The sequence below is a fragment of the Antrostomus carolinensis genome, unplaced genomic scaffold (assembly GCF_000700745.2).
Source record: "Antrostomus carolinensis isolate BGI_N321 unplaced genomic scaffold, ASM70074v2 scaffold10016, whole genome shotgun sequence".
Classification (NCBI taxonomy): Eukaryota; Metazoa; Chordata; class Aves; order Caprimulgiformes; family Caprimulgidae; genus Antrostomus; species Antrostomus carolinensis.
Window position 1 is genome coordinate 31,585 of NW_010323940.1, and position 23,488 is coordinate 55,072.

At 36.6% G+C, this 23,488-nt stretch overlaps 1 protein-coding gene across 1 annotated transcript in view; it reads right to left on the reverse strand.

Annotated features, from left to right (window-relative positions):
• MTA3 (metastasis associated 1 family member 3) overlaps positions 1–23,488 on the reverse strand; it is a gene marked incomplete at its 5' end in the record, with an annotated part of 128,906 nt that overhangs the window by 14,368 nt on the left and 91,050 nt on the right. The window contains 3 exons of the mRNA XM_029085643.1: positions 3,486–3,640; positions 10,161–10,189; positions 19,668–19,814. Of these exons, the coding sequence (XP_028941476.1) occupies positions 3,486–3,640; positions 10,161–10,189; positions 19,668–19,814 (331 nt within the window). The remainder of the gene's footprint in view (positions 1–3,485; positions 3,641–10,160; positions 10,190–19,667; positions 19,815–23,488) is intronic.

Below are 23,488 nucleotides of genomic sequence, written 5' to 3' on the forward strand. Positions count from 1 at the left end.
TTAGAATACAAATGGGAATTATGTTGGCATTTTTCCCCAGATGTGCAGATACTGATACACAACAGGGGAGGAAACTGCATTCAAATAGCTACAATTTAAAAAAAAAAAAAAAGCTGAAACATATGAGGATGCACATTACAGCTGATATAAAGTACAATCCTGTTCTAACTCTGAAGAGCAGATCAGAACCGAAAACATGTTGCACTTCAGATGTTAACTCCAGTCTTTTTGTTTCAATGATACATATGCTCACACTAAATTTTAAGTGCACCTGCAGGCACTGTTGAACTGTGGCCTGAGTGAAGGGCACTACCCTAAAATTCTAGGGTAACTCCAAGGGTTATATTGGAAAGCTTAGATGATATATAATTTCACATTTTCACTGCTCTGAATATTTAGCTCCCTACTCATCCATTGCTATAAGCATCTCAAATCTGTGAGTAATTAGATATACAACAGTTAACTTTACCCAAATACGAATGCTGCTTAAATTCAGAGGGGGGAAGGACAATAATAATGTCTTTAAAAATATCTTCTAAAATGGAGCTATAGGTATAAATACATATATTCACCTTATGTATTGATGGATAGCAAAATTTAGAATGCTCATGTGCATATCTTTGGCTTGGTTAGCATGAAATAGACTGGCACTTCATTTAGTCTAACAGCAATAATATTTTTTTTCTCAGATATTAGCAACAAACTATTGTAGTATTTTTTTTTTTTTAGCTAAATATCTGAGAAAATTTACACTCTAGAATCCCTACTTGATGTTTTTTATAGAAATATGCATCTTAAAGATTAATTCACTGCACAAACGGTTTTAGGATGGAGAAACGAAATTGTTACAGACTGTTGCAAACAAAACATTCTAAATTTTCTGCAGGCTGTAATTATACTGAAAAACAGTTTACCTTTTGCTGTAATTAGCATGTGTCTGTCTTCCATGTATTTTTAATGAACAAATACACATGATCAAACAGACCACATCCTAATACGGTACGAAACAAGTGCCCTAAAGAATGAGTTGTTACCTTGACTCAAATGGGGTGATTATTTCTGAGCTGAGTGTTCAGAACATAATCAAACACCTAATGGCTGCAAACTGACAACTTTTTTCTTTTTTCTTTTTTTTTTTTTTTTTCATTCTATGGCAGGACTAGATAAATTTTCACAAACGTCTCCTCCCTAGATATCTTTTCCCATTGCAGTGATATTGCATTAAACTCTGTCACGGCCGTGCTCAGCTATGTGAACTCCTGTCACAGGACAGGCTGGCTGTCAGGGACTAGTCTCTATTTCCACTTCCTCCTTCTTCCTCCAAAGAGCAGAGCATTTAATTGTTGTCTTGGGCAACAGGGCATTCCTAGCAACAGAACCAGGCAGTGCTTTCCACCTCAAGCTGTAAAGGCTGGAGGCAAGTGAGAGCCAAGAGGAAAACAAGTTACATCATCTCTTCTAAATAATCTTGGAGTAAAGGTGGAGGGAATCAAAGGATCAAAGGAAAAAGTTAGAAAGGAGAAAGCATGCCTGAGGTAGGGATGGAATCAATGGGGATGGGATGGGGACAGGAGAAAAAAAAAAAAAAGAAAAAAGAAAAAACAAGAAAAAGCCCTGTGGGAGAGAAGGAACAGATCTCATGTGAAACCAAGTTTCAAGGGCTAAAAAGTTGTTGTTGCCCATTATTTTTGAAGATTAACGTGAATGAGGCGCTAATACTCTTTATGTGTTGCTGTTACAGAAGGAAGGTGCATACATGCGTACTGGCATCAAACCTACAGGGTCAGCTCTCATCAGACTGGGAATGGTGGTACTGGAGAGGCTCAACACACACCAGTCCTTGGGCATTCCCTGCTCTGCTGCTTCAACACTGGTCAGAGTGATGCAGCACAACATTTTTAGGTACCTCCTTGTTTGAGGGAGTATCAATGGGATCTAACTGCCCTATGTTCCCCATACCAGGAGATTTCAAATTTTACTCTTTAAACTTTTAATGATTTGGAGAAGAGCAGCAGATGCAGAGTCCTGAGGACTAAGCCCCTTGTTTGCCCACCACCATGGCTGCGGAGGGGGAGACAGTGCAAGTTCTGCCTTGCTGCCCCGCCCAGGTATGGAGTCTGCAGCCATGGGAGTGGGGAGGGGGATTTACTAGGAGAGGAAGAGGCAGAGCTATATCACAGATGAGTGATTTGCAAAGGCAGGAGTCATCTCACTATACTTCAGTCATCTAGAGTTTAAACATCTAATTTAGGCCAGTTGTCTGGGCTACTTCTGAGATCAGTGGGGAGAGACAAACACTATCCGTGTAGGACTCAACTCATCCTTTGACAGGCACTTCTCTATAATAATGGAAAAAAAATACTGAAAATTCTAAAACTTCGAAAGGTTACCAGTCTCACTTTGAGGGTATAATCACCAGGGATTAGTCTGAATCTACTAAGCTCTTTGCATCAAACAACTCTCAAAATAGTGAATGCTATCAATCTGGGCTAGATATCAGAAGCCTAAGAGCTCATCATCCTCCTACCACTCTCTCTGAATTGTCACATTCCTCATACAAATGAAAAATGAAGTGCCATATTTAATTGAAATAACCACCAAATTGTCATGTACTAGTACTTTGACTTCCCTAACAGGACTAAATGTGCACATTTTCCTTGGTTAGCTCTATATTTACATATGTTCTTTCTCTTCCCTCATTTTATTATTTACATTTTTGTTCAACTACCAGCTTTCCTGGGCTTGTTAAATAATCACAGAAGTGAGGAGCAGTCTGATGTTACTTGCTGTAATAATCCTCTTGCTTAAGCAAGATTTTAAAGGTTTTTAAATAACAGGCCGAGCAGCAGCAGCTTACAAAAATAGACTGCAATTTCTTCTCTTAGTCTGAATTAAATCAGGGAATGGCCTCCTTAACAGAGGAAGAAAAGAACAGAGGAGCCTCCATAAAACTAGTGACTCTTCTGTGATATCAAGCTCTACTGGGAAAAGCAAAAGCTCAATAAATTTTACCAATAAATCTGTAAATGAAAGACTGAAAAAGATTATAATCTTAGTTGCTTTTCAAGGAAACAAATTTCTAGCCTGGAAAAGGTGCTATCTCCTGTATATTTCTCTGTTCTGTGCTATATATTTTTCAGGTGCTGAAAATTTTATACCATAACCTACATCGTGGATGCATTTACATTTTGCTGAATGATTAGAGGTGCCTTAAACTTCATTGTATATGAACTACAATTAGTAACAATTTACAAGTTCTAATCTTCGCCACAGACAAGCAGCCCTGACTGAGTAAGTCTTATTAGGAAAATACTGATAATACTAGTATGCAAGAGATGCAAAGTTGGGTGTATGTTTTAATGTAAAATTGTTCTTCACTGTAACACAACCTCAAATAATAATGTCAAAAACTGTTATTCAAACAGTGGATCAATAACATGTATGCAGCGAAGCCTCGTTCCCTGCTTAGATTTCATTTCTCTTACCTGGTCTCTTCTGTAGCTATAAAGAAACCATCATCTGAAGCATCAAGCCAATTTTGCCTCTGTCTCTTGATCACTGGAATGGTGCTTGTCTTAATGGCACTTGTGCTGGCCTGCAAGGCCTTACCATTAGTCATATGAACATGGGGAGCAGCATGCTGAAATCATAACAAAAAAAATGGGAAAGATATTGGCCGGAGAATAAGCATTATTCTGTTAACTTATTCTCCTGCAAAGGGCAGCCTACACAGCACCCTTCTCAAAAACCAGCTCGTCTTCCTCAACCAGTACCTGGGGATCAGATAATACCCTGTGTGCACTGACATGTTTCATCCACAGGTCTTAAAGCCCTTTAAAAAGTAAATTAACTATTGCTAATGCTATTTTATACAAAGAAAAATTGAGGCATGAACCAATGTCATGAACTAAGCAGTTCTGCAACAGAAACCCACTGACTTTAGGAGACAATTCACATTTTCTGAACAAAAACTCAGCACCCTAACCAATGAGAGATGAGTCTTGTTTTTTTCATCCAAATATGGCACTAATCTAATTTTTAAAAATCTATACTTCACACTTTATAGGTCCTTACTCTGTCTGTCTCTCTTTTTAAGTAAAAGTCACTGAATAAGACAAGTGGTTTGGTCCTGCTGTTGACTTAAATGGAAGCAGGGTAACAAAGGTTTCTATCACACTGCTGGTGCCATGGTTCTTAGGTTTACTCACTAGTCATTACATATTAGAGCTGACTGAAATATGTCTGCATTAATTTCAATACAGATAACATTAAACATAAAACAATTGCATTTCCACTAAACCTTTACATGGAATAATTGTGCAACAAGAGAACAAGTACTTAGATCTAATGAGAGAAGCTGCCTTCTGATATATGAAAAGGAGAGAGTGAAAACTATGTTTTCTATATAGTTTATAGGTAACATTTTGGAAGAATGTCCCATGACAAATATATGAAATTTGGAAATTTGAATTTGTTTCCCACATAACTGATTATCTGTAGGACTAACCAATAACACTACTTGATTAAAACAGATATGACAGAAGACATTATACAAAGATGACAGTTTGCTTACTTCCTCTCACATAGATTTAACATCATGTTTTCTTAGGCAGAAGTACTATTTTCATGGTTAAATAATACCAGTATTCCACATTACTGATAGCATTTTTGTAATATTCATAAAATGCACATAATGCTGCACATTCACGGAAGTACCCTCTAATTAGAGGACCAATTCCAAAGTCACTGAGTAAGGTAAGGGCTGCTGGTATTCACAAAGACTAGCACAACAGAACTCAAAACTGACATCTTAAATGATGTCATAAAAATGTAACAGCCAAAAATAACAAGCAAGGGCCTCATTTCTTCTGCACAATTCTTACACTCTTATTCAATGCATTATATTCGCATTATACCATAACTTTCAGCACACCTTGATCCACACCGTTTGCTCCCTCCAGTAAGACAAATTTTATGCATTCAACAAAGAATTCCAGTGTTCATTATTTTAGTGAAAATAACTGAACTCTATGATTCCTTAGATCTGATGCAACAAAACCAAACAAGAAGAGAAAGAGCAACAAAACATCAAATCTGAGTGAGTCATAGATAACTCTTTCTTAGAACTAAACCATTTTCCTTTGTCTTAGAAACAAATAAGGCTTATGGTGAATTTATCACAGAGAATTACAGAATGGTTTTGGTTGGAAAATACCTCTAAGATCATCGAGTCCAACCATAAACCTAACACTACCAATTCCACCTCTAAACTATGTCCCTAAGCACCTCGTCTACTCATCCTTTAAATACCACCAGGGAAGGTGACTCCACCACCTGTTGGTGTTGCACAGTTAGGGCTGTAAATCCATCTTTGTAGTCCCTCTAAATATTTGACTAAATTTTTCTACTTTGTTATTTAGTGTCTATAGACTGCAGTTTGGTTTTCACTTTTTTTTGTGTGTTGGCTTTAGTGGAGAGGAAGAAGTAAAGGACATGCTACTTGAAGTAATTCAGCTGTTATTTAGAATAAATTCAGGATAAAATACATAGTTTGGATAAAATTAGAAATTCATTAAAGTATTTGACTAATAATCTCTTATTGTACAAAGTGGATAGTGCTCAAAAAGTAAGTAGGAATTCATGCAGTGAAAATCAGTGCCATACATTACAGAGGAACCTTCAAGGGCTCAAAGGGCAATTTTTCCTGTGCTTCCCCAGCCAGAAATGGGTTTAAGTTATCAAATATAATGGTTTATATATTTTTACAGGCTCCTTTCTAATACATCAACTGAATGTTTCCTTTACTCAAGACAACATGCACAGGCAAAAAAATGTTCAGGAAATGTACAAGGTACAAAAAGTGCATTTCCTGTGGCATAAACCCTGAAGAACAGTAAAGCCTTGCGGAAAAAGTATGTGGTTTTTCATAATAGTTTTACCCCTGGCAGAGACAGATGTCGTTACTAGTTCTGAAATTCTGTTTTGTCTACTTTTATTATACCCTAACTCTTATTCCAGGCAGAACAGAACATTCCAGAAAAGGCTTACAACATAAGCTCATTTCTGTTGCATCATATTGGTTAGAATTTTCCCTTTTATTTTCCTTCTCTCCCAGTCCTTTCAAGCTATTTGAAGAAATTAATTGCATTTCAATTAAGGACAAGAGAAAATAAGACCATTGTTCTCCAGTCTGTGTACTAGGGACCACATTATCTTTAATTTCTAGTTAATCAAAACAATTGAAGTTCTCAAACAATTTGGGAGTAAAAAATCAGTTCTGCAAACTAGTGGCAAATCACAGAGGCTAAGGGTGCTCTGGTTCAGGCAATGAGACATCCAACAAAGAACACAAATATTTAAGTCAGCACAGTTATGTGGCAAGAGTGTCACCTGCCGAACAGGAAGTCTCCACTCTCCAGGCTGAACGCATCCTCAGAGACCTCTGAGACCAAAGACAATCTTTTCAAGGTCTTCAACAAGGAGCAGTTTATGGGAAGACCATTTGTTATAATGTCTTCGCAGCTGTCTCCTAAAACATTTCTCTGTGAGTACCATTCTCAGGTATTTCACTCACAGGTTTGATTTTTGAGACCTGCAGAGGCATGAATTTCCCTTTTGCATACATAAATGTTCAGTTCCCAGTGAGCAACTGAGATACCTCCAATGTTCAGGGAATGCAATAGTCCCTCTCATGAATAAGCTATGTAAGAATGTGTTTCTCTCTGCTAAATCTTCTGGAAGCAGCAGCACTCATTTAATCAGTTACTAATTCAATCAGTCGCTTAATTGTAAATACAGATCTTTCATTACAAGGTGCACTGGGCATAAGGCTTCGCTGTGTCTGAGAAACAGAGGAATTAGCTGTACAGCACCACTATACATGTGATATGTGCTGTAGGGGCAGCTACCAGTCCAACAAAGTTTGGATACTGTTCCAAAAACACCTATAAAGATACTCCACAAAAGCCTTATATTAAAGTGGCAATTTCAAACAGCATCTTTATTATGGAGGGTAAATCTCCTATCCTCACTAGCTTTTAGAGGAACTTCAAGCACAAGGATATTAGATGCATGTCGGAAAGTCAGGGGAGAAATCCTGCACAAAATCAGAAATGGGATTCAGACCCAAAACACACTCAAGGTTTCTGTCTGTAAATTTCTCAGCTTGCACTAGGATATAAATGGCTGAGCATTTATCCATTGAGAGCCACTGAAGAGTTTTGAAATAAATAAGTAACACCAACTGGTATTATAGGTGCAAAAACTAGCGGTGACTGTTTATGCTGTGGCTGAAAGAATGTTTAACTGGATTATCATAAATTCCTAAGTGGAGTTGAATTTATAATCTCTTACATTCTTCCTTATCCTTTCAAAAAGGAAAAAAATCTCATTGCCTTGAATTAGCATTTTTAAAATGTTGCATCTTTAGACAAAAAAATCAAATCAGGTCAAACAGAGCAAAAGCTGCTCACTACATGGAGAAAAAAAATCATTAGAAGAAATCAGGCACGATTAGAAGATCGGTAATAATACATATGAACTGGTTCAACATATTTTGCATTGACCTAATTATACAGGATATAGTGTAAAACAAGTGTAGAATTACACTAAGTTTAAATCAGGTATGGGTTCTGTCTTGCCACACCTGGAGTGTTCTTACTTGCAAAGGCATTAGCATTACACCTCTAATAGGCACCAGGGTCTGGGGCTGGTGTAGTTTACTTATTCGTAGAGACTTGAGATAAATGCAGCCTCCACACAGCATAGAGTCACAAACATTGATACTAGTGTGCAGGCACACATTCATTTAGGATATAGAATTTCATTTAAGAAACCCAAAGGCTATTTAAAAAACAAAACAAAACAGTAATGAAAGACTAACATAGGTGTCTATCCAGAGAATAAGAGGGAATTTGTTTTATAGTTAAAACATATAAGATCCCTTCCCCTCCTCCCCAGACCCTTAAAATATTTTCTAGATTTTTATTTTTATGAACAAGACTCTGAAACAAAAAATAAGGAGCCATCATTGTATTTAAATACAGAAGAATACTTGTAATGTTCTTACTGCACTTTTTTGTAAGCAAAGTACACTCTATTCCCCACTGGTTTTGATTCTAACATAAATCTGAATCATCAGAGACAAGATTTAATGCTTTACTTATGTTATTCCATCACCTACAAATGGAGTTTAAAAGGAGTTCAAATACTTTGCTTTGGTAAGACAAAAGCTTTTTACATCAAAGCATCCAAGACAGTATAGAGATTTGCTGCTGTACCTCTCGCATTCTGCTTGACTGAAGATCATGCTTTATCCTTTTTATCTGTTACAATATTAACCATAATCAGTCAGGAAAAGGGGATTTTATTTCATAGTAATTATTTATTGCAGTAGTCATTCAAACATAGATCTCAGAAGTATTGCTTCACTGTGTCTGTACTGAATAGATAATCTCATACTGTTTCTAATGCAAGGAATAGTATATTTTACTGAAATATTCTACCTACTCATTGGTGAATAAGAGGTTTTCCATTACATATTTAGTTATGCTTTAATTGTAGAGAAGAGTGGACATATTGTTATAACCTTTTCACTCTAAACAGTACACTTATTTTTAATTGTACTTTTATTTATTTAAGTGCAATGGACAATTACTGCATACTGACTGCAGAACATTAGTCTGAGCAGTCTGAGTTGTTGTCAAGGAGGTCTGGAGAGGTTCACAACACAGGAACCTCAACGAGAACACAAGTTATTTAAAAACTTTTTGCTTATCTCTTTAAAGTTTGGCCATGTTTTGGTGTGAGGACACATTTATATAGGCAAAAAGCCCTTTCTTTGGGTCAGTTTTTAAAGCTATTTTGATACATTAATAGAAAAGAGGGACTGACAGAATATGTTACCTTCACAGTAAAATTAATAGTGGGAAAAAAAAATTAAAGTAAATGAAGAGTGAAGTTTTCACCAGCTTCAGCATTAACTTCTAGCTATTTTCCTGACACCAATGCAGAATTGGAAAGAAATATTGAAAAAAAATTCAGTCCCTTCCAAAAATTTTACAGCAGAGGAATATGGTTAAATAACTCTAAGCATCTTATTTTGAAATGGGTCTATTTAAACCAAATTCATGGCAAACAAGGATTATGTCATATCCAGTAGAAAATATAACTGTTTATAGACATATCTCTTCCATTTTGAACTTTTGTGATCTGTAGTCTAAATAATATATTTATTATTCATTTGCACTGGATTATTAATGACTATTGATGATAAAGGCAATGAACTAAATTTACCCTTTGTCCCCTGTTGAATCAAGCTTCTCTGTGGGAATTTGCATGTCCCACAAATACTGTACATAAAGAAGAGGTAATAAACCCAAAGGGACACCCTGAAAACTGCAGGAATGAAAACAAACTCACTTTATGTTTTGTTTGGCTTTATTCTAAAATTTCAAAACGCGCCTCAAAAATTGTTCTTTTTCCAAAAGTGGATAGCCTTCTCCCCAAATATCTACAGTCTAGGCATGAATCATTCCCAGTCAGAGAAAGATTTTCTTTATGTGAATTTTTGTTCAGTCCTTATCTAACTTTTATTAGGAGTCTGAAACAGAACGACTGATAAAATTTCTCACCCTATAAAAACCCAAGATAGACACTAAATCCATGACATTGTTATGCATAGAACTTTTTAAATCTCACTTTTGAAGAAGCATCTATCCATTAAAACATTTCTCTGTTTCTGGAACCCAAACTATCAAACTCAAGGCAAAGTCAAAAACTGGCCTCACAGGAATGTGATGCAAGGAATTACTTGGCTTATGTTTTGAACTTTAAATGTGTTCTGACACGTGATACACATAGAATGCAAGAGATTTTACCAACATTAATTTGACATAATAAAAAATGATTTAAACACATAACACAGAGAACTGTACCTGGATTTTTCACCTATTCAAACTGACAGCACTGATACCTCTTAAGCTATTCAACCTCACTTTATTTTCCAAGATTTCCCATGAAATATGATGGCAGATAGATTCATTTTATCTCTACAGTGATACTCGACTTTATAAGAAAGCATGCCAATATATCCACTTTGTTTTCAAAGGAAAAATAATATCTATAGATAGATCAATACCTATAATCTCCTCTGTACTTACCATTATTGTTCTTGTATGGCTGGATGACTCTGGAAAACAAAAGAACCACAGCGCATTAGAGTATTGTCTTAATCCATAAGAGCCCTATTCTCTGATGATCACCCTGAAGGCTAAGATGCTACTGTTCAGCTACAACAACGAACAGATCAGAAATGCAGAGATTGGAAAGATTTCTCATGAAATGCGCATGAGAATCATCACTGGTCCTGAAAATATACGGTGCACCATAGTGTGCTGTTAACTGCACCCATTCTCTTTGCTTAATTATCCCCTTCTGCACAAAAATATAAAAATGGAACTAATTCATAATTCATGTTTCACGAAGTGGGTTTTTTCATTTTGCTTTTAACATATGGCATCATTTAACATGGAGGATTAGCTCTGCAGAAAAAAATACAAATAGTATCAGCAAAATTCCATTACTATTCCCATTTGAAAAAGCTTTATAAAATGAGACAATCCTTTTCTTGAGAATTTCGAGATGGATTCTCAGATTGAAATTGACAAAGTATATAGACAAGTGTAATATCCAGAAAGCATAATTATTCTTTCCTATATGATAAATCAGGAGTCAGTCAACTGAACTCACGGTTACATTTATATAAAATTGCTGAGGAAGCATGACTAGGCCAACAGCTAACATAGATTTCACCCTGCTGTTTAAATTAAATTTTGTTTGCTTTTTTTACCCCAAGGACACAAATCTCACCCTCTTTGGCTTTAAAACAGCACACTTGTCACATTACAGCCGTGTTCTTTTTTGAAGCAGTATAACTTCAGTAACTAAACATTCTCCTAACCAGTTAAAAAAACTGCAAGAAAATTAGCTGCTGATCTATGAGATGCAAAAGGATGCTACTAGCAATTTCATAGACTCGCTCAAAAATTTGAGTAAGATCATATCGGCTATAGTACACAGAGTTCTTAAGGAAGAGACATCTAGCAACACTGCATGCAGTTCTGGGTAAAAAGTACACAATTCTGCATGAATTGAATCAGTAGAGTCGCAATTCTGCAAGTGAGATAAATGTACAATAATTACAATGGGTTAGTTATTCTTGCCCCAGTTTGCGATTCTTACGGGGGTCCCAACTAGCATCACTTACACAAAGAATGCTCCAAGGGTTTGTTTTTGTTAAAATAGTTCTAAAGACATTCAAAGGACATGAGAAAGAACAGCTGCACATTTCTTTCTGAAAAAAATGATAATTACACTCTCAAACCGGTGTTTCTCTTTCATTTTGAAATCTGAAGGTATAGTTCAATCACTGATAGGAAAAAAGATAAGCCATTTTAAGCATCTCCAACTATTTAGAAACTCCAGTTTGATATTCAGCAGTAATTCCTGTGTCTAGTTTACATTTACATTTGTACAAGTCTTCATCTTTAATCCAATCTAATTTTAAAAAATAATAATAATTATATATATATATAGGTATCAATAACTTTCCATAGCTAAAGGTTCTGTAATGCAAAAACCTACCTAAAGTCACCCATATTTTAGTTGTGAGCTCCCCTCTGAGCCCCCTTTTTATCTCTTTTTTCTCACAAACATTATCATATATAAAAATACATATAGGTCACCCGTCCCCCAGGTAAGTTTTAAACTGGTAGTATAAAAGTTAAATACTGTGACAGTCTACTGTTTCCTGATACCTGAATATATTTGGCACTGTTATAAAGTAAGAGAAGGTCACAGTAGAGTGAAGAGCTCTATAATCTGTTCAATTTTTATCTTCACAGTAAGGTTATTTTTGTTATTACAAGTTTGTTTATTTTTTTGACATCACAGTGAAATAACATTTCAGGACCTGAATGTTCCTGAGAAAACACAGAGACTGCATTCACGGAGGTATAACCACTCGAATAACTCTTTGAGACAAGGACTCATTCCATTTATAAGTGCAACTATCCAGGAAAAAAACCCCAACCTAACTCCAAGAGCAGCACTGCATTTCCTGAGGAATCCTCAACTTAAGCAGAATTATCAGTTTAAACAAAAAGGATGATGCTGCTTCTCTCTTGAAATGTAGAGAAGATGCACTACACAGCACTTCCAGTCACCCCCAAAAAATCAAAGTGAACAAATAAAAATCCTTACTTTTTATACTCAGATCCTACAGTAACAAAATCTTCACTATTACTCAGAGGTGCTATGCTTTTGGCATAGCTTTATCTGCCAGATCTATAGAAACTATACTTAGCCATGTTTGTCACAAAATGCTCAGTCACCATCTTAGTTCCACAGACAACTGAGTGAAAAAGAGAGTATCTCCCTAAAGGGAAATGAGGAACAGACAAAAGAACCTGGAGGCTGTTAAATAGTGTATTTTTGAAGAGTACTTTGCAGACACTCTTAATGCAATGCCAACAACTCTTAACTCCAGGGTATTACCATATTGATAACCTATCAACAAAACCAGGCAAAGAAGTGAAGAAAGATCTCTTATATTTGTAGAGTAATATCCCTGTGTAATATCATACAATAAAAACATTCTCTGTTTTTTTGCTTATCTTTTTCTTTTATTTTAATGCTGTAGATACTGAAACGTCATCTAAGCTGCCAACCATCTTTTAGAAAGACCTGAGTATATCAATAAATAAAAAGTTAGGGCAAGAACTGTTAAATAAGTAGACACAGTCAAAAGATTCTAGGATCTAGCAGAGATTACTAATTAAGGTGCCGTTGTGACACAATTTAAACTCTTACATACTCTCATATTCGAATTTTAGAACTGAGGAGACACTGTTTTTTTCCAGAAAATAATTACACTCTGATTTGGCAGGATTGTGAGCAACATTTATGCATGAACACACACCAGCCAATTCTGTGGAAAACTTTGCTTTTAATTAAGGCAACTAAGGAAGAAAGCCCTTGCTTCCAATTAAGAAGGCAGTCATGCAGCATTCAAAAAGGCGTGTTTTACAAAAGGTCTGCACACCAATGCAACCTCCAACGCAGCTGGAGGGCAAGAGAGCTTATTTAAAAACCACAAATGTCGGTGTTCAATAGAACAGAAAATAAAACTTTGCATTTTCAGTTTTATCTGCCAAGTTTTAGAATGCCTTCAGGAATTTAAATAAGCAGGCTTAAATTTCAGTGACGCTGGCACCGGTGGACACTTGGTTTATAAATGAGTTCTTATAGCAAATGATTTTCTATTATTCTACAATAATTTGCACTTGCACTTCTTCAGTAGAAAGGAAACTCCAGGATACAGAATGATTCTCCCCTTATGGCTGATGAAGTGCTAAAGCGGATTACTCCACTTTAAACAGAAATGGTCAGGCAACATCACTAACAATGGGTTTTGGTGATATGATGCAAGTAAATTACAGTAAACACAACTTCAGTACTGATAAGATGTTTGGAAGTTTATTATTGTGGAGAAATTGATGCACCAACAGCAGAAACTGCCTAAGATGGTCATATGCTCTTTCTACAACATATTTATATGAACTCAAATAGAACTAAGTTGTAAAAAGAAATTTCCTCATATTATAAGTTGCTTTACGAACCATACTGACCAACCAAGTGTTTCTCCCTGTTTATGGGCACTAGGAGACCATAAAATTTCCCACCGTAAAACCATTTAAGGCTAAATCAGAAAAAGGCCACTGCTAAGGGATGGTGCCAGCTACAGAATTATTTCAAATTTACATATTATTCTCCAGCAACATTTTTTTTTTCCTTAAGGGTTCATCAAGCCAGGACAGAAACCACATCCTTAATAACACTCCAGTCCTTTTCCAGCTGTTCATGTGTTATGTTTGTATGTGCTATTCTTTAGTTCTGCTGATAGGAAACTTAGTTATCTGACATTCACCTTTCTCTTTTATATTTACAGGGTCATCAGCAATACTAGTGGGTGAAAGGTGCCCTTTTCTAAACCTTCCAGAATAAATACGCTTCAAGATAATGGAAATTTAGACACATGGAAAATAAAGGTAGACATGGAATAGCAGAGTGTTTAATCCCAGTAACACTCACAGTTTATTGTGGTGCATGAGACTACAAAAAGTCTTATTTCTTATGAAATAAGCTGAGAAAGTATGACTGTTTCATTATTTCTTCTCAACTTGGGTTATGAATATTTTAAATAACCAAAATAATTGTTTTATTCCTACCAGTTTGTGGCAGAGGAACGACTAACATTAAGTATTATTAGAAAAATGTATATAATGTAATCACACTAAGAATGAGTTTGACTTTATTTGAGGAAGACGCTTAGTCTCCCAAGATTGAAATCTGAAACACTAGAGAAACAATATACAGACAACAAAAGCAAAAAATCACAAAAATGTACGAAACAATCACAAAGCATTTTCCCCAGACAAGGGAATTTTCCAGTTACACTGCCTAGGCACTTTCTGAAGGTGCCTTCCATATTACATTATGTAATAAAACTGTTAAGAACTACTGCTCTGTAATCACAGCTTACAAAAAAATAACCAACCTACTTGACAGTAATCATACACACAAGGGCTTTTAAGTATGAATTCCAGATCTCAAATCCAGAACACTTAATTCATGAAGTAATACGCTGCTAATCCCATTATCCAACAGACAGGATTCTCTTTCTGCAATTTTAATTCTTTAAAATAATAAAAGGGGAAAGTAGTGATTCCAGGAATTAGGTTCTGGTTATCTGCACTGTGTTTTGAGTGCTAACTTGATTATAGTGTTGTTTTTATTGTTTACTGTTTTAAGAGCTCATTTATTCTGCCAATTAGAAAAGCCAGTGTTACTGCAATTTCACGTCTACACATTACCTATATATATAAGAAAGAAACACTGATTTAGCAGCAAAATGGGGCAGTTCACCATGAAGTGCCCTTTCTTCCATCTGCAATCCCACGTCTACACATTACCTATATATAAAAAAAGAAACACTGCTTTAGCAGCAAAAATGGGGCAGTTCACCATGAAGTGCCCTTTCTTCCATCTGCAATCCCACATAGCTTGCTCTTTCTAACCCCTGTTGTTATCAGGGTTATCCAAAGCACGTGTTACACTGGTGAATACAGAGATACAATGCTATAATCTTTTCATAAGTATTTGTTTCCTTAGTAAAACAAAATGTAAGTGATGTCTGGTACATTCAAAGTGGTGCATCAAAGCACAATTGCGATTCTAGTTTTGTGGTTTCTCTGAACCAAATGTAGGCAAAGCAGACTTATAAGTACAAAGATCCATTTTTTAAAGAAAGGAAATAAAAACAAAAAAGTAAAAAAACTCTATTCAATTTCTAGTCCACTTCCACCCTTGGAAATAACTCACATTTCAGAAGATACAATAGTCCCGAGAACTGCACTTGAATGGATATTGTAATTTTGACTTTTGCAAAACAAAAGCAATCACTGTCTATATTTTAAAATACCCACAACAGAGTGATATGCTATGCTAATGCTTAGGAACAGTTCCTTCTCAAGAGGAAATCTAAGGAAAAATGTGTTTGCGGAAATGGTTTTGCTCCTCCCAAGACCTCCTGTAACCAAATTCATCCTAGAAGAGTCACACTGCTTACCTTCACCCACTGAAAAAATACTCTGCAGTTTCAGCAGTCTGTGGACACAGAATAGAAGACTGATTTTTCATTTGTAATCAAAACACCTCAAATACTTGTGAGATAATTGTAATGTGAATTCAGTGTAGGCAAATGATAACTACACATTTATCATTTCATGATAATATTTTTCTCAACTTTAAGAAATTCTGAGAAAAAAATATATTTTCCTTCATTTTTCAGACAAAACCTACACAGATTTCAGTATTTTCCTCCTGCTGATTATTTTTCTTGTTAAGTCACAACGTAATTTCCATCACTGGGGTTGGAGGAATGAAGACCAAAGTGGGGAGGAATCATTAACTTACTGTAAATAAACTGAAGGAAAAATTTTTTTTATAAATCAAAAATATAAATAGAAAAAAAAAAAAAAAGGCTTGAGATGTGCAAAATTTAGATGTAGCAGCATATTTCTACAAATGACTGGCAATGTCAGCAGTAACACCCTGGAGTAACTAAGGCCTGTGTCATCTTCCAGGTACATAATTTGGGCTCTGGAAGTTGTCACTAGTTCACCATCTCCAGTACCTCTGCAAAAAAAAGTGAATATACTGACCACAGAAATGCAAGCTTTAGAGCATTTTAGTTTTCTACGAAATATTTAAAATTATTCCTTCCAATTGGACAGTGAAAATAGACAGAAATTGGCTACTCTTGTTGTGGAACAATATATAACTTTTGTTTCTCACTTTTGGGAAGAATAGGTATACACAATTCAAAATTAATGCCACTTTATACTTCAGTATGGAAGAAATGGTAAAAGTGGATTCACATAATAGCTTCTTTATCCCATCTTATTTCTTCTCTTTCAGCTGGAAATCATTGATATGTAAAATGAGGTTTATAACAATTTAAGTAGGTTTATAGTTTATTAATATGTAAGAGAAAATTTAAGGTTTTATTTTTTAAAGTAATGGATTGCCAGATGTTTTTTGGTATGCATCCCATGCTGGTAGCCTGCCATCACAGTGGAACATCTCCATCTCCACCAAAAAATAGTATGACAATGATCAGTCACCTTTGAGAAAAAACAACTCCCTCTGCTGAGAAATTCTGTCCTACAGTGAAAACTCCTTCCTTTTAATATACTTTGACATAGGGTTACGTGACGTTCATTATGAAGAAGCAGATATTAGAATTGTTTTCTCTGTTTCACAAAAAATTGGGGCATGAAAGGCTTCAGTTTCCCTGCTTGTCAGTTAGGTTGCTTATATTTTCATGTGTTTGTCAAAGGAGAATCTCAAATTCCTCATGGAAAAATAGGAGTGAAATACAAGCCTTTCTTTCTTGCTTATCTCCTCAACAGCCAATACCATTAGTCATAAGCAGAGAGAGAAGGATTGACTGAAATAGCATCTAAGAGAGCAGGTACTTTTTTTTGAGGTCTTTCTCCCTTTGCCAATTGCTCATGACACTTTCTCATCTTGCTGTGCCAAAGATGTGTAGGTTCCTAGGAAAACAGACCCAAAAATTGCTGTCTCATTCTTAGATACAGCTGCATAATTCAGTATATTCAGGAACAGATATGTGACTGTTGAAAGAACCCTCTTGAAGGCATCAGGACATCTCATTCTGAAATACAGCATTAAAGCCCTGGGAAGTGGAAGAGAGAAGGGAGATTGTGGTTGTTGATTAAAGTCTCTTCAGTTATGAACAACCGGTTCTCTTATTTCTGCCCACAAGTCATGAAAACAGTATCAACAGTTCACAGACTGATTTCTGCACCTCATTAGTGACGTTAATATCTTGGGTATCCTGTGGATATTCTGGTTCTGATGTAGGTAAAAGTAAGGAAATGCCTGCCAGTTGACAGAGATTATATTTATGTAAAATATCTTTACCTGATCTTTCCAAATACTATACGGAAAATTATCATTACTCACCCTGCCAAAACAGTAGCCTGATGTGAAACTTGACTACTTGGATGTACTGTTGCTCACAGTTAAGCAGCTTGTGGGTGAAAGTAATTGCTCGGAATAATTTCAGACACTCTAATTTAAAGATCAGATTCAAAATATCTACAAAGCACTTTACAGTCACACCTAAATCTTCCCACTGTCGATTCCAGTCATAAAGCTGGATACACGCAACATTCTGTAACGCCGTGTTTTTCTGAAGACAGAGTTTTCCCATTTGAAAGAGACTGTCTTCACTGCTGAGAACCATTTAAATATCTTGTGTTGACTTTCTTTTTAGCAGCAATGGAAATTCTGCATCTCAGAATAGTTAAAAGCACCAACATGTATATTACATGAAAACTCCCCAAGGTACTCTGATTTTTTTTTTTTCTGTCATTTTTCATTCCATCCTACAGAATGCAAGATTTGTTGTTTGAAAATAAAAGGAAAAACACTTTTCTAAGACCATCCAGAAAAAGTCTTTCTCCTACAAGAAACTACACAAACGACAAGATTTTCTCTCTATCTAGATACAATACAAAATGCTTAAGCAGTGTATTTTATATGCATAAAGAAGTGCCATGTTCATATTACATTGCTTTATTTCTGAGTCAATAATTATTATTCTGTAATAACAAATTCTGTCAAAATATGGCACTCAACTCATCTAGGCAGTAAGACTGACTTTGAATATGTCAATCTAAATATATATTTACACAAGCCTGTGACATTTACTTGAATGTTGTAAATTATTGTGTATCTTAAGTAAATATATCTATACGGTTTCTTTACAACAAATTTCTGATACTGTTGAAAAAAAGAAAACCTGAACATGCAGACATTTCTATGTCAATAACATTAAGATGATTAAAATAGCAAGAGATAAGACTTAATATAAGCCCTCTGCACTCTTTTTTTTTTTTTTGCTCATTTCATCAAAGCATGCACCGAAAGACAGAATATATAATCATCTCCATAGCAGGCTTTCTGGATACTGTTAATTGATACAATGCAATAAACCCAGCAACAATCAATAGTATTTTGGAACCAAAAAAGCTTTTTAGTATATTTATAGTAACACAAAAACTCTGGAGGTTGGTAAAACCTTTCATTGCACAGACAGTACATTGGTGTCAGTGCAATTACATAGAAACCACCACATCCCAAGTTGACCCCTCCTCTGCAAGTGGTGTAAGTGTAGGGACAGTCACTTTCTAAGGAGCTCCTACCTTCCACCAGTCCTTATTGCCAGTACTACTTCCTGTTTTAACTGACTCTGTGACACTGGTCTTGGGACGCAAGATGCCAGAAGCTATTTTCCCTCTATTACCAGTCACACTGTTGAGAATCCAGACTAAGCCATACTTAGAATTCTCACATGCTAGCAAAGACATTGGCTGTAAACTAGCAAGTCCAGTACATATCAAGTAATCTCACACAGAGTAATCTTAGTCTAAATATGAGGAAGAAATTTTTACGATGAGGGTGATGGAACACTGGAGCAGGTTGCCCACAGAAGCGGCAGATGTCCCATCCCTGGAAATACTCAAGGTCAGGCTGGACAGGGCTCTGAGCAAACTGATCTAGTTGAGGATGTCCCTGCTTACTTCAGGGGGGTTGGACTAGATGCCCTTAAAAGATCCCTTCCAACCCAAACCTTCCCATGATTCTATGATCAATTCAAAAGGTCTTGCATATCTCTGCAAAATATTTCTTCAAATAAAAATGCAATGCAATAAACCAAAAAAAACCCATGTTGCATCTCTGCCTTTGCCAATTTGTTTTACTACTTTCTGTCCTTTTATATCAAGATTAGTAAGAAAAACAGTAAAAGGATTTTTTTCAGTAATTTTCAGTAAAAACAGTAAGAGATGGCATTAATACGTCCACAAGTACCATCACTCATTGCATTAAGAAACAATACGATAAACATGCGAAACATATCTTACACACATGTTGGTCTGTACCCCCTTTAATGTAATCACAACACGTTTTGCAATTCAGAGACTTAAAGAATATGTCTTTTATATTCTTTCACATACCATCAAGACCATTATGATGGCTGTAGTTTCTTTTTCCCAAAATACTTAATGAAGAATGACTGGAAGGTGCAAGCAGACGTTTTGAACTTGGACTCTGAAGGCTTGGTGGTGACCTGATTACATTGGGTTTCACTGCAGGATGAATCTCTGTTTGAGACAGGAGAGAGAGAGATTGTACATATTTGAGTTTAAAAAAAAAAAAGTCTATTCAACATTAAATTTACATTTAAATTTCTAGTGAAAGGAAAGGAAGTCTCTTCAGAATGAGCGTGCTGACCTTGAATAACAATTCAAACAAGAGTCTTCAAACCTACAGTTCTGCCAAATAACAAAAATCTATTTAACTTTAGATTGTCCAAGTCCAGTACTATGGTGTAGATATGTAAGTATTTCAGAGATTGACAAAATGATACAAATCATACTGAAAACAGTTCTGTGTTTTCATTTTCCTACCATTTTGAGATTTGTATTGGAGCTACACACCTAGAGCTTTTTAAGAAGCAAATAAAAGCCTTTTACTCCAGTGAAATCACCTCAATACCTCAAGCTATGCCATATTTTCTGTTACAATAACAAGTTTCATAGGATCTTCTCAAACACGAGTCACCAGGTGCAAGAAGTCAGGGAGCCAGCCACAGCAGCTAAATTTAAAAGCTAAAATTACCCCAAAACTGCAGCGGGAACACAAAAATTGTTAAGACTACACTAGGTTCCCTAGGTACTGCTGAACTCCCATACAGAATCACTATTGGGGAGTTTCAAACATCCCAGAGTATTTTATATGGTTCAAGGAGTAGGATTATTTCGGAGAAGGAGCAAGAAAGGTGGGTAAGAGGCACCGAAACACATCTGGCCAGCACACTTCAGGGTGGCAGCTGCTGCATTTGCCAAAAGCTGATACAGTTGCATGGAAATTTCTCAATTATCTGTCAGATAAAAGTAGCAAAAGGAAGCCTCAGTAGCATCGACTTGTCCTTCACCAGGAATTTGCTGAACCAATTAACTTATTCCCATCAAACATTTGGGCTCAAAAAGCCACCACTGTGTAAGTCCTCAGACAGACCAAAAATTGTGAGGTAAGTCAGACTGCTGAAGGGCAGGTCCCCGTCCCTCTGACACAGTCAAAGGGCACCAGCTGCTGGCATTGAGCAGGCTGGGAGGTGCTTTCATCCTGATTACGGCTGGCCACCTGATTGGTGCCAGAGCACGGAGCAGAAGAGACCTCAGAGACCTCTAGGCTGAGAAGTGAGGCCAGAGGGGCTGGGAGACAGATCAGGAGAGTCAACTGTCCAAGAAGAGTTAGAAGAGAGTAAAAAAAATTCATGCTCTTTTTTTTTTTCTGGGAATATGCAAAATAATGTGAGACCAGGTATCCAAGGAGGAGGCCTCCAGCCTCTGCTATTCATAGTTATCACACAGGAGAAACAGAAACCATTGCACAACGTCAAAGTCCACTGCGATAGCAGATTTTTCCTCTTTCACAAATGCCAAGGAAATCCGATATCCAAGCACTCGCCTGCCCAGCCTGACGCTCTGGCTCCCAGGGAATCCTTCCCACGCAGCCCGCGGGCACTCAGCCCACTCAGCCCTACTGGCAACCAGCCGTGGCTGCAGGAGAAGCTGGGGGTGAGCTGCCATAACAGTCACGATAACCTTTAAAAGGCAGAAATAGAAAGGCAGGACAGCCAAATAGTTTCATCAGTATCCCAACAGGTGGAAAGGAGTAGGATGGCTGCAGGATGGCTGTATTGGGAACAGCATGCCAGGAGGAGGCAACACCAACAACCTTCTTCACATTTGAAAAGACTTTGCTCAATTGTTAACCACTGTTTTGTTCAGAGCTTGCAACCATGCTCTTAAAGCATGAACAACCTCATCCAAGATGCTTCAAGAGGGTCAGATTAGAAAAAGTAGAGTAGGGTAATGCACGGGCAGGTGTTAGAATACGACAGAGCTTGGGTACAGGTAATTGCTTCAAGGCAGCCCTGTAGATTTGGGGGTGTGTGTGTAAAGGTCAGTTTGATGTCACTGATCTTCTCACCACTTACTCAGATGAGAGCTTTTTACTGCCATTCACTGCAGTACTCATCTGCTTTTCATATAAAAGAGTTTAGGAACATCAAGCTCCCAGCACAGTCCATTTTTCATGCTGTAGGAACAAGCATCTATTTTGCATTTTTACTAAAATGGAACAGAGATGTACTTTACGTTATGAACTCTACTGATTGTTAAAGCAAAACTTTCAACTGAAATAGAAAGGTTTACACTGTTTGCTGAAGATTATTGGAATTTGGATTCTAAAATGTTCATTGGGCAACCTTTTCCAATTTTCTGAAGGAAATGATTAATTTTCAGGGCTAACACCATTAAAATATTATCTTATTTGCCAAAGAGCTCCAGCAGCATGCACAATAATCCCAGCAGCTGGATCAACATACGAGAACTTGTAAACTGCCTCTGTCTACAGTGTACACTAGATATAATTTTGTATTTTCAGGATGAGCAAGCATTTGAAGGAAGCATTTCCTTACTTTGACTTTTCTTTAGTCTGGAGGTCAGTAATCCTCTGTTAGTTTACCACAAAGGCTGTCTTTTCTTTTTCTGCAGTAGAGGAAGGTAGCAAGACCAAGGTCTCCTTTTAACTTCTAGAAATAGCTTAATTAAACAGCTAGGACCACTTCCCAATGGATTGAGTCCTTCCTGTAAGGTCTTTACACTGTACACTCTCATCCTCTACATAGAGACTTGCTTCAAGTATTTGCATGCTTTGGATCAGCACTGTCTAACTAGCTGCTTCGTCACCCCCGAGAGAGGTAATGAGGCAGTTCAGGGTTTTTGCCTGAATTTTATTACCCTATCACATTACTGTATTATGGAATAATAGTAATTAGGGATCTTCTAATTCCTGCATCTTTGTTCTATTGACTAGTACTTCACTGAAAATCTCCTAGCCACCTGTACCTTCCACTAACTCAGAGAACAAACTATAACATCCAAATAATCCAAATTATCCCTTTAGCCACACAACAACTAACCAGTTGTCCAGATTCAGATTATACAATCATTTCTGAAATAAAAACAGGAATAAGAAATAATACTTAAACAACCTTTCTTTTTCAGACCAAGTTTCAGCCTCAAACAAGTAATTAGCAATAACAACTCTAAAAACTTCTATTTCCACTAATGTCACTAGGGTTAAAAGAAAAAAAAAAAAAAAAAGAAAAGCAGAGCAAAAAAAGAAAAGTCAAAGTCTCCTACTGAGTTGCTTAAATAAGCATCCTGGATTCCAGAGGTGCTCAGACAGCTGCACCTCTCTCTCATTTCCTCACCATGCACTCCAGCTGGAAACGTTAGCCTGGTTTCCTCATAACTAGGAGGTAACACAGGACATTTAATTAGCCAGGAGTTCCCCTTAGAGGGTTTGTTTAGTAAGAGCACTGACGACTGAAGAGATTAACAGGGGATTAGCCCCAGCTCTCTAGAGGACAGGGCCTACTTTTTAATGCTTAACCTACCTCACCTGAGGAACTGACAGCCAAGAAACAGAGCAGGGATAGAGGGAAGTAATGACCCAGGATGTGCAGGGCACTGAAACCCTCTCTGCCTTCCCAGTAGCTCTGGGAACAGTAGGGCCCTGAGAGACACAGTTAACAGTATACCAACAAATGTCTGTAGGAATGGCATGGAAGGAATTTTTAAAAGAAAATAAATACCTTCTGTATAAGCTATGACATGACAGTTAATGCCAAATTTTGAGAAAAATAATGCATTACTTATTCACTGGAACATGCAAACAAACATCACAAACAAAAACTAAACTA